General features: G+C 47.0%; 3 protein-coding genes across 10 annotated transcripts in view; 2 read left to right on the top strand and 1 right to left on the bottom strand.

Annotated features, from left to right (window-relative positions):
- The window catches only part of RECQL5 (RecQ like helicase 5), a 54754-nt gene extending 54292 nt beyond the window's left edge, over positions 1 to 462 (bottom strand). For 6 of the 7 annotated variants that reach the window (XR_010988907.1, XR_010988911.1, XR_010988909.1 and 3 more), the window contains exon 1: positions 202 to 272. The gene's annotated coding sequence lies outside the window, so the exon portion shown is untranslated. Of the gene's footprint in view, positions 1 to 201; positions 273 to 323 lie in introns of those variants that run through there. The other variant, XR_010988908.1, reaches the window with a different exon arrangement.
- SMIM5 (small integral membrane protein 5) overlaps positions 1 to 14102 on the top strand; it is a 43047-nt gene that overhangs the window by 26775 nt on the left and 2170 nt on the right. The gene's annotated exons all lie outside the window — the stretch shown is intronic.
- Positions 524 to 14102, top strand: part of SAP30BP (SAP30 binding protein) — a 37220-nt gene continuing 23641 nt past the window's right edge. Inside the window, exons 1-3 of one of the 2 annotated variants that reach the window (XM_068151525.1) lie at positions 524 to 678; positions 806 to 915; positions 4480 to 4527. In XM_068151525.1, the coding sequence (XP_068007626.1) occupies positions 564 to 678; positions 806 to 915; positions 4480 to 4527 (273 nt within the window). In that variant the 5' untranslated portion in view covers positions 524 to 563. The remainder of the gene's footprint in view (positions 679 to 805; positions 916 to 4479; positions 4528 to 14102) is intronic. The other variant, XM_068151526.1, reaches the window with a different exon arrangement.

The raw sequence follows: 14102 nt of genomic DNA, 5'->3' as shown, positions 1-14102 counted from the left end.
CCATGGAGCACGAGCCGGGCATAGCTAATAGGATCCATAGGAATGGGGGGGACCCTCGCTGCCCCCCAAACCCACCCGCACCCCCACACAGGGAGCGAGGCAGACGGAAGCCTAGGGAGCGCCTCGCGCCACCGCACCCCTGCCAGGGGCTGTATCCTTCCGCCGCCTCACTCCCAGCGTCCAACCCCGCCACAGCCGTACCCCTCCGCGCCCCGACCCTCTCACACTCGGTCAGGATTCGGCAGGTGCCGTCGCGGCGCCACGCAATGACGTCACAAGCAGCGCATAAAGAGCCAGCCCCTGACTATAACCAGGCTGCACACCTTTTATCCTGCCTCTCTCTGTCCTGCAGCGAGGCCTGGCCTGCCCCGCCCTGCCCCGCCTGGCCGCGGGCTTCTCTCCTCCCGCCGTGCGCGGCCGCCGGGGCCCTCTCCCCTCAACGGGCGCCCGCTGGAGGCGGGAGGCGTTGCTATGGCGACTGTTCCGTAACGTCATCCCCGCGCGCGTCCCCGCGGCCTGCGTGAGCCCCACGCGCCGGAAGCGCGCCGCGGCCCAGGCGGAAGATGGCGGCGGCGAAGCGCAGCGTCCTCTCCTCGTTGGCGGTTTACGCTGAGGATTCGGACCCCGAGTCGGACAGCGAGGCTGGGACGGCGGGAAGCGATGGGGGAACGACTACGGGTGAGGGCAGGGAGGGCGCCGGGGAAGCACTGGGCCGGCGTCCTTCACCTTTCTCTCTCTGAGAGGAAGGCCCAACTCCTTGCTGCCTTCTCTTTCCTCAGGGTTTTCCTTTTCCTTTCGTCCTTAGGAGAAAAAGGTGGTCTGGTCTCGGTTGGGTACGGAGAGGACGACTTCAGCCGCGTGGATGGGGACGAAGACGGGTATGAAGAGGAGGATGATGAGAACAGCAGGCAGTCAGTAAGTTCTTCAGTGCTCTGAGAATTTGCCTTAAGACCCTCACGCTTTTTGGAGGCTTTCCTCCAAGGAAAGCCCCTGACTGGGCTGGAACCCAAAGTATCTGACTCTTGGTGTGGGTTTTGGCACTTTCCAAAGACTTGTAAACACTTTATTTTTCAAGTAGAAAGCATTTGGCTCGAAACCCCTCAGCAGCCTGACACAGCTTGTGCTGTTTGCTGCTACCTGTTGATGCTGTTTGATTCTTGTGGGGGCCGAAAAGGTTGATACAAGTTAACAGCCACACTAAATGAAAGACATTGTTTAAGGGTAGGATGACATAAATGAGCAACTTGTAAAAGGAACACACAGCTGCATGGTTGGCTGGAGGATTAACAAGAATAAAGTTCTGTGATGTCTTGAAGTTATTCTTTTGTGTATAACTAAACCTACTTACTGCATCAAGTTACCTTGATGTAACAGTGTCCTGTCTAGATGTGAGTGGCTTTTGTTTGTCATAGCTGCATGGCATGTATATAACTTCATCTAAGTAACTGTTGCATTATGAGACAGGGTATGTAACTCGCTGCCTGTGAGTGCAACCCTAATACACAAAAGGATATGTAGTTTTGTTGAGTGTCTGTGAGAGCAAAGAGGTAAGTTTTGGAGGACTAGGGAAGGAGGTTCTTGTCTCTTTTGTCATCAATCTTTTGCATACCACCTCATTAAGAATATGTTGTCTTGGCCCCCTTCTAGTGTTTTGGCTGTTTGGTGGAGGAAAGACATAGGGCTGTGTCACTGTGGCTTTTCCTCATTAAAGTCTACTGTGTGTGCATTAGATCACTCTTGTGAGACACTATTTCTGCCATCTTTTTTCCCAGGCACCAGACAAGAAGTTTGTCTGTCTCTTGTCCTTGCTTTTGGTTTTGTTCTGCTGCTAACTGGAGGAGGTGCAAGCAGTAACATTCACAGTCTGCTTCTGGCCTGTGGCTAAGCAAAGTGATGACACTTCTTCAGTACTTTGGTGATTCTCCCTATTAGATCTAAAACTTCCAGATCTTCCTTCAATGATCTCTTTAGCCTGTAGAAAGTGGTTAGTGTGACCAAGAAGCTTGTTGAGATGAGCTGTGGTTGATTAACATTGGCCAAAGGGCAGGTAGATGAAGTAGACTTGATTGCACACACAGTTCTCAGTACAGGTTGCAGCTGTCCATCATCTGGGAGGTACAACTTGCTCTTGAGTCATGGCAATTGTTAGTCACTCTGGGGTGTCTCCAGTGGGTCTTGCATGTACTTGCAGTTACTGTGTAGATGTGTGCAGGTTACACAGGGGGCATCCTCTCCAGTTGTTTTGCAGAGAGCAATGCTTACTTTTTGCACTGAAGAGTCTTTGACAGGAATTGAGAACCATGTTGATCTGGCTTGTGCCAGCAGCTGTTACTGGTTGAATTGTTTCTATAAAGCTGGGCTTTTAGCTAAACAAACTCTCTACTTGTGTTGTCTTCCTTAACAGTGAGTGCAAAGCCTTTGCCTTTTCATAGAACCACAGAATCATTTTGGTTGGAGATGACCTTTAAGATCATTGAGTCCAACCATTATTTAACTCTACCAACTCTGGTGCTAACCCATGTCTCTAAGCACCACATCTTTTAAATACCTCCAGGGATGGGGATTCAAGGGCAGTTCTCAGTAATACTTCTTAGTTTGGTATTTCCCAGTTGTCCCCTGCTAGGGTAGGAGGTTTGGGGAGCTGTGGCAGTTACCTCTCAATAAATAACATGAATGATTCAACCTGTTGCTTTGTTGAAAATGACTTATATCTTTTAAAATATAGGCAGGGCTGTGGAGGGAAAATGAATCTTTTGTGGTAAACACCAAGTTACTTGGTACTGTGGTGCTTTTCTAGTTGCAAACTTACTGTTAAGACCAAATTATTGACCATGTGCATGTTTCAGAAAGGTGAGCTGGAGAGTAGCTGAAGTGAAGAAGCTTGATGCCTCACTTCTGTGGGATGTGCATATTAATTCAGGCAATTAAAACTTGCTGATATTACAGAATTGTCAGGCTTAGAAGGGATTTCAAAGATCATCCAATTCCAGCCCCACGTGCCATGGGTAGGGACACCTCATGCTAGATCAGATTGCTCATAGCCGTGTCCAGCCTGGGCTTAAAAACCTCCAGAGATGAGGCTTCCACCACCTCCCTGGGCAACCTGTGCCAGTGTTTTACCACCCTCATGGGGAAGAACTTCTTCCTAACATTCAACCTGAATCCACCCACTTCTAGTTTTGCTCCATTCCCCCCAGTTCTATCACTACCTGACACCCTAAAAAGTCCCTCCCCAGCTTTCTTGTTGCCCTCTTCAGAAGGCCACAGTAAGGTCTCCTTGGAGCCTTTTCTTCTCCAGACTGAACAGCCCCAACTCTCTGTCTGTGTCCATAGCAGAGGTGCTCCAGCCCTCTGCTCATCTTTATGGCCCTTCTCTGGACACTCTCTCTCTGCCTTGCCAGAACATGCTCCTGTGCTAACACTGAGGTGGGCATTTCTCTGTGAGCTCTTCTTTCAGTCACATGTAAATCACTTTGCTGCTTTTTTGATTTACCTTTTGAAGCTGAAACAGCACCAAGTCCTTGGTTTAGGGCCAGAGTTAAACTGATGGCAAAATTTGGAGGGAAAACATTCTGCTGAGTTGTGTGAGCATGAAAAACACTTTCTGCTCCTCAAACTTGTTTTGATGCCAGAGTATGTATTTGTGTCTAGAAACATGGGTACCTCTAGGATCTCCAGTGCAGTAGCTCACAGGGCAGTGGAGCAGTAGACTTACCTCCTAGCTGGGACTAAAGTTGGGGCTTTACTTTTCCTGTTGTGTAGAATTTTACACAAGGCTGAGTTTAGTATTTTAAGCTCTCAACAGGGCAGAAATTTACCCTGTTGTTTGGCTTACTTATGGTAAGGCATAAAAACTGAATGGAGTCTGTTGACTAAAGCAGTGGAATTTGTCAGTGGTTACCTTCTGTGCAAGTTCAGGTCCTCAGCAAGATGCAGCAGCGCTGCTGGTGATTTGGTGTCAGCTGGCATTGCCACCAGATCCCTGGAGCTTGGTGCTAGGCCAGATCCTCACCAAGCCTGCATGCTTGGTTGGATGACAGGCCAGCTGTGTGTTCTCAGTGTTATTGAAGTATGCTTGGGAGTATCAAAAGTCTTGCAAATGTTGCTTTTTCTCTGAGTACTGCTAAATAGGGGCAAGTGCAGAAAGCCCAGGGCCAGAGTTCTCTAATGACAACTGCTTTATCCCAGTTTTGTTGCTTCTTATTGTCTAGTCCTGAGCCTTCAGCAGCTGCATGAGCTTTGTGGGGCACATCTGCTACTGAGTGATGCCTTTGTCTGAAAAATATCCATGCTAAACAAACACTCCTTGCCCTGACTGTAGGACTTGGTTTGGGGTCATGAGTGGGTGGGTGAAAACTAACTTTGGTGGAAAGGTTCTTGGACTACTGCTGGGCTGCTGAACACAAGCCCTTTGTTGTAAGTGCAGTTACTTGTCAAGCCTGCTCTGTAAGCTTAATCCTGTAAATTCTTGTCTTGTAGGAAGATGACGATTCAGAGACTGAAAAACCTGAGGCTGGTGACCTGAAGGTATTTGGGAGTGTGGTATGGTGGTGTGGTGGGGGGAAGTTCAGTACAAGAGGAATGAGTCTTAACAGCATGGCTCACTCTACATTTGTGACCCTTCTGTAGCTGGTTTTATACTTTCCTTTTTGTAGATGTAATGTAGTTATTTGTCTTTAGTTCTGGCTTCTGTCGAAGGTAGTTCATGAGTTATGCTGCAGGTCAAGTGACCATCAAGACCTGCATTGATGAATTTAGGAACTCATGTACTAGATCTGGGGGAGTTTTTCTGACAGCATCTCACCAGTTATGCAGTGATCTGGGAGATGTAGAAGTCAGCACAGAATTCTCTTGTGACCACTGTTGGAACACTTTGCTTAGAACAGGTTGATGAATAGATGATCTCCTGCTCCTACAGGTCATGAAACATGTCAATCAATTCAGTTGTCTCCAACTCTTCTTTTAACCTTCTGAATGAGGGTGTTGTGTAAAGGTTGGAAGGTTGGATTTAAAATTAAGAGGGGAATAACATCCCCAGGTGATAGCTGTTGTACATAGCTGAAGTCTTCCATCTTGTTTCTGCTGAACAATAGGTTTTTAACAGCACAGAGAAACATGCATCAGGCTAAAAGATGGAAGACAGGCAAAAAAAAAAAAGGCCATTTAAAAATTATTGGAGAATTGTGCTCCAACTTCTATGCTACTTCAATCCCCTGTGCAATATAAGCAGTCTTGTGGGCTGCCAAGTGAATGACAATGGCAGGGGCCTCCATTTTATCCTGTACAGACACTCACAGAATCACCAAGGTTGGAAGAGACCTCAAAGATCATCAAGTCCAACCTGTCACCACAGACCTCCTGACTAAACCATGGCACCAAGTGCCACATCCAATCCCCTCTTGAACACCTCCAGGGGTGGGGACTCCACCACCTCCCTGGGCAGCACGTTCCAATGGCTGACAACTCTATGAAGAACTTTCTCCTCACCTCCAGCCTAAATTTCCTCTGGTGCAGCTTGAGACTGTCTCTTCTTGTTCAGGTGCTGGTTGCCTGGGAGAAGAGACCAACCTCCCCCGGGCTACAACCTCCCTTCAGGTAGTTGTAGAGAGCAATGAGGTCTCCCCTGAGCCTCCTCTTCTCCAGGCTAAGCATCCCCAGCTCTCTCAACCTCTCCTCACAGGGCTTGTGCTCGAGGCCTCTCCCCAGCCTCACTGCCCTTCTCTGGACATGTTCAAGAGTCTCAATGTCCTTCTTAAACTGAGGGGCCCAGAACTGAACACAGGACTCAAGGTGTGGCCTAACCAGTGCTGAGTGCAGGGGCACAATGACTTCCCTGCTCCTGCTGGCCACACTATTCCTGATGCAGACCAGGATGCCATTGGCCTTCTTGGCCGCTCTCTGAGCACTGTTAAGGATACCAGAGCAGTGAAATTCTGTAGGGCATTTGAATTAGCATAATGTTTTGGTAGGGCAAAATGAAAGTAAGCAAATGTGTTCCTTCAGCTGTTCTGTTTCAGTGAGCTCTATAGCACCACTTTCTCCCAGTATCCACAATATTTTCATGGGTTTATAGTAACACACAGTTCAAAATCTTGGCAGCTGTACTGCAGGTAAAGGCTGTTGCATCAGTGTCTGAAATACCATTAATGGAAATGAAATATATTATGTCCTTTCCTTATCACAAGAGAAATAATTGTATAGTGCAGAGGGGAAGAGAGAATCCCTCACTCTTCTCCTTTTCCTGCTTCTAATTTTTGGCCATTGATCCTGTCAAACCTGCTGGGTTCAAACGTGAACAGATGGTCTCTGTAGAAGGGCCTTGCTGCAATTGTTTGCATTTCTCTCCCCTCAAAGGACTGCACTACCATGGAGAAAAGATCTGGCATGGAAAAAGAATGAGATCAGACTGTAGGAGCTCTTGTCTGAGCAATGAAGCATTCTAGACATCTTACCACTGAGTTGTGTGGCTGCTGCTTGCTTTAATATCTTGCTGATGTTTCATGTTGACTTGTTTAAAAGCCTCTTGATGAATTTTTAAATGGCTTCAAACTGTGAGAAGCTCGATTTAGGTTAGGCATTAGGAAGAAATTCTTCACTGTGAGGGTGGTGAGGTACTGGCACAGGTTGCCCAGGGAAGTTGTAGAGGCTCCGACCTTGGAAGCGTTCAAAGTCCGGTTGGATCGGGTCTTGAGGAGCCTGCTCTAGAAGGAGATCATAGTATCAGTCAGGGTTGGAAGGGACCACAAGGATCATCTAGTTCCAACCCCCCTGCCAGGGGCAGGGACACCCCACACTAGATCAGCCTGGCCAGAGCCTCATCCAGCCTGGGCTTAAACACCCCCAGGGACAGCACCCCAACCACCTCCCTGGACAACCCATTCCAGGGCTTCACCACTCTCATGGGGAAGAACTTCCTCCTCACCTCCAGCCTGAATCTCCCCACCTCCAGCTTCATTCCATTCCCCCTAGTCCTATCACAGCCTGAGAATAGAACAGAATAGAAATCCCTGCCTATGGCAGGGGGGTTGGAACCAGATGATCTTCAAGGTCTCTTCCAGCCCAAACCGTTCAGCATTTCTTTGTTTTCAGTGAGTTTTGTGTGCATTTAGCCCTTCTGAGAAAGAGCTACACACAGCCCCAGAACAGTGTTTCAGCTTCAGTGGGGAAACAGGCAACACTGAAAGTTAGGTGTTCAAAAGGTGATTGGAGGTGGCACTTGAAGCAGCTAGGCAAATCTGAACTTCAGTTTCAGAATTCCGTGTCATCCTTGATGGATGGCTTCATGCATAAGTGAAAAAGGCAGCAGCCTCCTCTGGGTTTTGGGATTTTTTTGTGTAATTCTAGAATCCAATACCTGAAGGGATCCTACAGGAAGGCTGTAGAGGAACCTTTCATAAGGCTGTCTATCAACAGGACAAGAGGGGATGGCAGAGTAGGTTTAGACTGGACCTTGGGAAGAAATAGTTCAGTACAAGGGCGGTGAGACTCTGGAATGGGCTGCCCAGGGAGGTTGTGGATGCCTCCTCCCTGGGAGTGTTCAAGGCCAGGTTGGATGAGGAACCCCTGAGTCTATTTGAGATGAGTCCTTGCTCATGGCAGGGAGGTTGGAGTAGATGATTTCTGAGGTCCCTTCCAATTTAAGCCATTCTATGAACAGGCAGCTGGCAGATGGGGAAGACTGAGAAAGCCCCCTTTGTTACACAGCATACTGGAAAGCTGCCCAGTGCTGTGCTTGTCATAGAGTGGGCATGTTGCTGCACTGCACTCTGGGGGGGCTCTGATGGAGATGCACCAGCACATGGAATGGGAGGAGATGGAGTGTGGTTGTAAAAGTGGCTTCACTTGAAGCAGTGCAAGTGACTGCTATCCCACTTTTCCACCAAGTGGCAGTGTTCTCATTCTCCCTCACTGCTTTGAGTTTGCAGTATCTATGACAACCAGTGAGCTGGAGTTGTAGTTACTCTGAAAGCATGGCAACAAGAGAGGCACTCGATTTAAACTTGCTAATGCTTTTGGAGAGATCTATTTTGTTTTATCCCAGCTGAATGCTGTGTCAGTGGTTCAGTTAATTCCATTGCAAGACATCACAGGCATTGAAATGGGATTAAATAGATATCACAGACCCTGTAGATAAGGCCAGGGCTTTTCCAAGGTCTGCAGCTCACTGTACACAGAAGGTAAATCCTTTAAAATTCATGAATGAGACAAAACCATTGCAATTCATCAATTCATTGTAGTCATTTGAAGCCCTGAAGATACATTCAGTGTTTTGGTTTGGGGTTTTTTTTCCTGGTGTTTTGCTGCTTTGTACATACAGTGAATGAATGTTGAGCCTGTCTTGAATAATTCACCAGGACACTTGAGCTGGGTTGTGTGGAGAAGGAGATCTCATGTTGCTGGTGCTTCCTGTCAGGATTTGGCCTCATTCTGCATCTGGGTAGTACCAGATGCAAAGGGTGTGCCCTGCAGGAGCAGAAGAATGTTTAAGCTTCAGCAGTCACCTGAAAGTGTTCTTTCAGAGCAGGCTTCTAGCCCGTGGTGTTCACTGTTACTGAGCACCTGTGAACCGGTCCCCAACAGGGCGTGCTTGCAGTAAAAAGCACTTCTGAGTAGCAAAACTTCTCTCTTAAGTAGCAAAGTCAGATACATCACATTCTGTCACTGGATTTTGAAGTGCTCCAGGCACTCCTAGAAAACTGGAGATTCAAATCTAGGGAAGACTTTCACATTTCACTCAGGATGTGCACAAGGGACAAATTCAAGCAAAAACACTTTAAGGGCTTCCTGCTTTTAAGTGAGTAGTCACCAATGGTAAACAAGTATCTGTCTTTAAAGCATTTCAGAAACACAGCTTTCTGCTTAAAAGGCAAAAGGAATGGTCAACAGTGTGGTGTTAAAAAAGGTGGAATCCCCCAGCCTGGATGGCTTCTTTGTGGCCTTTCCTGAGGTGATGGAACTGTGGGTACAAAACAAAGGACGTTGTGGGAGTGGGTGTGAAATGTGGTGTTCTGCTTGCAGTGTTGGATTGGAATGATGGGGGTTAATGGGCTGTGCAGCCAGTGCAAGTTGCTTGGGCTCTTGCCAGCAGCTGGCTATGGTTACAGCCTCCATGCAGTAACCAGATACAAGCCTCCAGAGCTCACTAAATGGACCAGCCCTGCAGGAAGAAGGAAAATTAACCTTAAATAAAACACCGACCTTGTGCTCTAAGGGGTTCTGTACCTCATATTGTAGGGCTGGATGGAGAACAGGTTGCAAGTGTTGATCAAGGACAGAGCTCAGCCCTGCAGCTTGGCTCCTGGAGTTTTTACAGGGGGAAATCATTAACTCTCAAGCCTTGATTGCGTATCAGGACTAGCCAGCGCAGGAGAGCTGATAAATACTGCCACTCCCTTGGCAAGTGAATGCCTGACACGTGGTCACAGCTTTTCAAAGCAGGAGGCTGCTGATGTTTCCCTTTTTCTGGTTTAGTTTTAAGAGTCCTCTCTCCATCCATCCTTGTGGAGCTGTGTAGAGAGGCAGCCAAACTGGGATCTAGCAGGGATTTGCTGGGGTGTCAGATTTTCAGGGGAATGCTGTGATTCTAAGCATGTCTAAGTACCATCTCTTGAAAATCATCAGCTCTCTGTTATGTGGAGCTTTTATTGATCCAGCTTACCTGTAAAATAATTTTGCTGTATTATGATGTGTAGGTGTGTACTAATCCTTAGATAGAGGCTTTTGATTACACTGTTGGCTTTTTTTTTGTCTCGCCTGCCCATTTACTTGTCTAAACACCAACATTATCTTAACCTAAAATAAGAGTGCCAGCTGCTAAGAACCAGTAAGTGGGAGGTGTGTGCAGTAATGTAATTCCTGTAATTAACTCTTGATAAAGCATGTTAATTTTTGTCTGAATTCAAACTAGGTTCTCCCAAGGTGCTTGAACCTACTCAGTGACCTTGACCTCGAGTAGAACTGTTTTGCTCAGAAAGAGGGAAAAGTGTGTTTGGGAAGAGCAGTTTCATTGAAGCTCTGCTCTTCCATTTAGGTTTCTTGTGGCAAGCTTTGTGAAAGGAGCTGGCATTACTAAGCTTTAGAAAATTACCTGAATGTTGTTCCTGTGGTGGTGGCAAACTCTGAGAGTGGCTTAGGAAATGCCAGCCCTTGATGCTTTCAGATGCTGAGAGGCAGTGCTAAAAATTCCTCTGAAAATATGTTAAAGGTGATAGAATTGAAGACTGTATGCTAGAACTGCTGTCCTACCCCAAACCAGTGATGGCTGAAGCAGCTCTGGATTAGGTTTTCTTGCAGTGGCTGGATCTGGCAGGACAAGTCTGGTTTGTGTGCTGTAGAAAGGCACTCCCAGTGTCTCATCAGAAACACAAATTCATGGCATTCATTCTCTTTTCCTCCCCCTTCTGCTGGCTTTGTTTTGATGCCATCTGGGTTAGTATTGGGCAGAAGTGGCAGAAGAGCAGCTGCATTTTAAAGCTGGCCTCATGTTCTTCATGGCTCTGCTGTGTGTAAATGCTTCCAAAGCATGAGCAGTGCAGTTTTCAGGGCTGGGGTCAATGCTGGATCTCCAGTGGCTTCTTTCCCACTCATTCCTCTGCCAATGAGAGCAGCCTGAAGGTGCCAGTGATATGCCCTGGAGCCTTGGATTCATCTTTGTCTTCACCTTTGTCTACATTATAGCTTCCTTGTAATGTAGTTGTGTAAAATGCTGCCTGTGCTTCCAATTCTACATATTTTGGGGTTGGGTACCATGTTTTTTAGTGCTCTGTTGAGGGAACCAGAGAGTTTGGTAGCTCAGCAGTTAGCATTACATGCAGGGAGCCTTCAAGGGGAGTAGTCTTAGCTTCTAGTGCTGGTGCTGTGCTCTGCACTGTTCCAGGGAGTGGTCAGACATGAGCACAGCTGATACCTGGTCCCCATTTTGTCCCTAGGTGGTTGACCCTAGAGAATAGACCTTGGCTAGAGAGCTTCAGCAGTTGGTGAACATCTTTGCATGCGGGCAGCGAGAGCGCTCAGCGTCTTCAATTGTTTTGCCCCATGTACTTGTGTGTCTCCAGCTCTGCCTGCTTAGGAGGGAGGTGGATCACAGCATTGCTGGTCTCTCAAGCTGGTTTACCTGCTTTAGAGCTGCTGGCTTCAGTCCAGTTCTTGAGCTGCTTGGAAGATGAGGCATGTCCATGGACATGCTTGTTCTTTCCTCCCCGCCAGGCATGCATGCTGTGGCAGACTCCTAACTCCCTGCAGTACTAAATACCACACATTATTGACACAGGTGTGGCTTGCCTTTCTCCAAAGGAAGAGGCAGCCTTTTTTTCTGTTTGTCTTTAAACTTGAAGAAAAGTCCTTTCTGGAGCTGCTTCCCCTTGCATATTTCACCTGATAAAGGTCTGAGTTCTTCAAGTCCAGCTCTGTTGTTGCAATTATTTCTGTCTGCTGTACTGAAATGGCCTGCTCTGAATTTGCATGTCTGTGCGTGTCAGGGTGAGAGTCTGAACAGTCAGCACAAGTGGAGGATTGCCTCAAATACCAAGAAATATCTGAAAATAGCTTCTTCCAGCTTCCCAGTCCTGGGTATGGGACCTAAGTCTGCAAGAACTCAGGGGTCCATTCTTGGAGAAGTGCATAGTCCAGTAAGGAACCTCACACCTTCTCTCTGCTCCAAACCATGAAGAGGAATTTTCAGTGCTATGTACCAGGAAAGAAAGCTTGTGCAGGAAGCTAATTTTATCACCTCTCCTAAGCCTTTCCTTTCTCTCAACCCAGCTTCCCCTTCCACTTGAGTTTGCTCCTTCATCTGTCAAAAATAAGTAAATAACTACATTAAATCATCCAAGGAGCTGAACACCTGAGCCCCTCTCACATGGTGCTGGGATTTTTACCTCTCAATTCCTGTTTCACTGTAGGAAGCAAAAGTGACTTGAAAGTAGGATTTATGTGCTCTGCAGAGCAAGGCATGCCTCTGTAGACCGTGATGGCTTCAGGTGGAGGCTGCTGGGAGCTGTGGTACTGGCTGCAGGCAAAGTGTGGCATGTGGCTGTACAAAATGTTCTGTGCAGGCTGTTTGTATGTTGACACTGCTGTGCCCTGCTTGCTGTCTGCGCTGTGGAGAGGCTGTAAGCTGAATTCTTGTCAAGCACAAGGTGATCTGCAGATGTTGAACTCAGAGGGTCCCTAGCATCAGAGATGGGGAAGGAAAGAGAGGAGGTAGCCAACAGGAGTAGGTAGCTGTGGGCCCAGGGTGCTTTCTTAAGGCAGATGTTATTAACTGTACCTCCACTTGGAAAGCTAGAGTTCTGGCATGCAGTTCCTTGACTGAAAATTGCTTCTAACAAATAATCTTTGTCAAATATTGAGATAGCATATGTCAGGTGAGTGGAATCAAGTTTCAAAGAAGCTATTTAAAGAGTTTTGCTCCATGAATGCTTCCCTTCTGAAGCAGTTGCTCACTGTAAGGTTTTGCCAGTTCTTGGTAGGGTTTTTTCGGTGTTTATTCAACGAAACTGAAGTGAAATGAAGGTGGATTGTTTTTTATATACTTAATTTAGCTCACAAAGAAAAAGGCAGTGTCAGCTACACAGGTTCTTTGTTTTGATAAGATGCTTAAGAAATGCCTCAGGAGTTGACTCTTTCCTGGCTTGTTCTTCCTTCCCTTTTTGTCTGTGAAAGTAGTCTCGAAACAGGTAGGTCTGAACAGACAGCTGATAAATGTCACTGCAGGCTGAAGGTATGGTTTGGTTTTTCCCTATAGGTGGCTTATGTCTGAGCTGCTGGGTGTCTCTTAGTGCCTAGATTATGGTCCCTGCATTTTTGTTCTTGGTGAAATTCCTTAGCCTATCCTGGGCACTATGCCTGCAGCCACGTATCAGAGCTGGCAAACAGGATATGGCTCTAGGAAATGGGCTTGTTTCAAGCTTTCTCTTGGGATTCTCCTCTCTCACGATACAAGAGGGGAAAAAAATGGGGGGGGGGGGGGGAGGAGGGAAAGGAGGATTAAAAGCACTGTGCTTGTGTTCCCTTGCTTTCTCTTCCTCAGACTGAATACACTTGACACTTGCACTGTGTTTGCCCTCAGCATGGTAGCACTACCCCCATGTCAGGTACATCTGGTGAGCAAGGCATGAAATAGTTCTTGTCATACATTTTTAATATTAAATGAGAAGTTCTGGTGTTCTCCTTCCACAAACACTTCTGATGTCTGCAGAAGAACATAATTGTCTGCATGTTCCTTAAAAAGGAAAAAGAAAAGGAGGACAAAAGGGCATAAAAGCACATGAGCCAGGTTTTGGAGAGGTCTTTCTCTTGCTGCCTGTATATAAATGTTTTACCTGCTTGCCATCTTCACTCTCAGCTTAGATAATTCTTCTAACACTTTGTGCTAGGTTATAGAATTTCTTCCCATCTCCCTCAGCCAAATGAGACTGTTGATAGGTTGGGGCTTCAGGAGACAGTCTGAATTGTGGAGGAAGAATTACAAATACTTCATGCTGACACTTGCTCAGATGAGAGGAACCCACTGTAACAGTGATTGCAGCAGGAGGCCCACTGGCTGCTAGTGGAGAGACTGCACTGATAAATTCTCTGCATTTAGATCTTCCAATTAATCCTCTAGCATGACAACAGTGTGACTGGTCTATATGTTTTGTGGCTGTCAGTTGAAATTGGTGTTAGATGTCCTTATCTGCAAGCAAACAGGTGAAACAGGTGGGAGAGAAGAAATTGTGCAAAGCAAGAGCGTCCTCTCTGGAAAAATAAACAGAAAATGTTGCTGAGGGGGGGCTGCAGAAGCCTTCTGCTTTCTAAAATGCTAACTGGAATTTAGTGGGAAAGGGAAGCTCTAGGACTGTAAATCATATCCTGTGCTGCATCAAAAGAAGCATGGCCAACAGGTTGAGGTCATTCTGCCACTCTGCTCTGGTGTGTTGTGTCTGGAGTACTGTGTCCAGCTATGGGAACCCCAACATGAGAGATGTGGACCTGATGGAGTAGATCCAGAGGAAGGCCACAAAGATGGGAGGGCTGGAGCACCTCTCCTATGGGGACAGACTGAGAGAGTTGGATTTGTTCAGCCTGGGGAAGAGAAGGCTCCAGGAAGACCTTAGAGCTAC

The sequence above is a fragment of the Melanerpes formicivorus genome, unplaced genomic scaffold (genome assembly GCF_026170545.1).
Source record: "Melanerpes formicivorus ecotype bairdi unplaced genomic scaffold, bMelFor1.0.p_v2 SCAF_21, whole genome shotgun sequence".
NCBI classification, from domain to species: domain Eukaryota; kingdom Metazoa; phylum Chordata; class Aves; order Piciformes; family Picidae; genus Melanerpes; species Melanerpes formicivorus.
The sequence above is the reverse complement of the archived record's forward strand: the minus strand, read 5'-3'. Positions and strand labels throughout refer to the sequence as shown.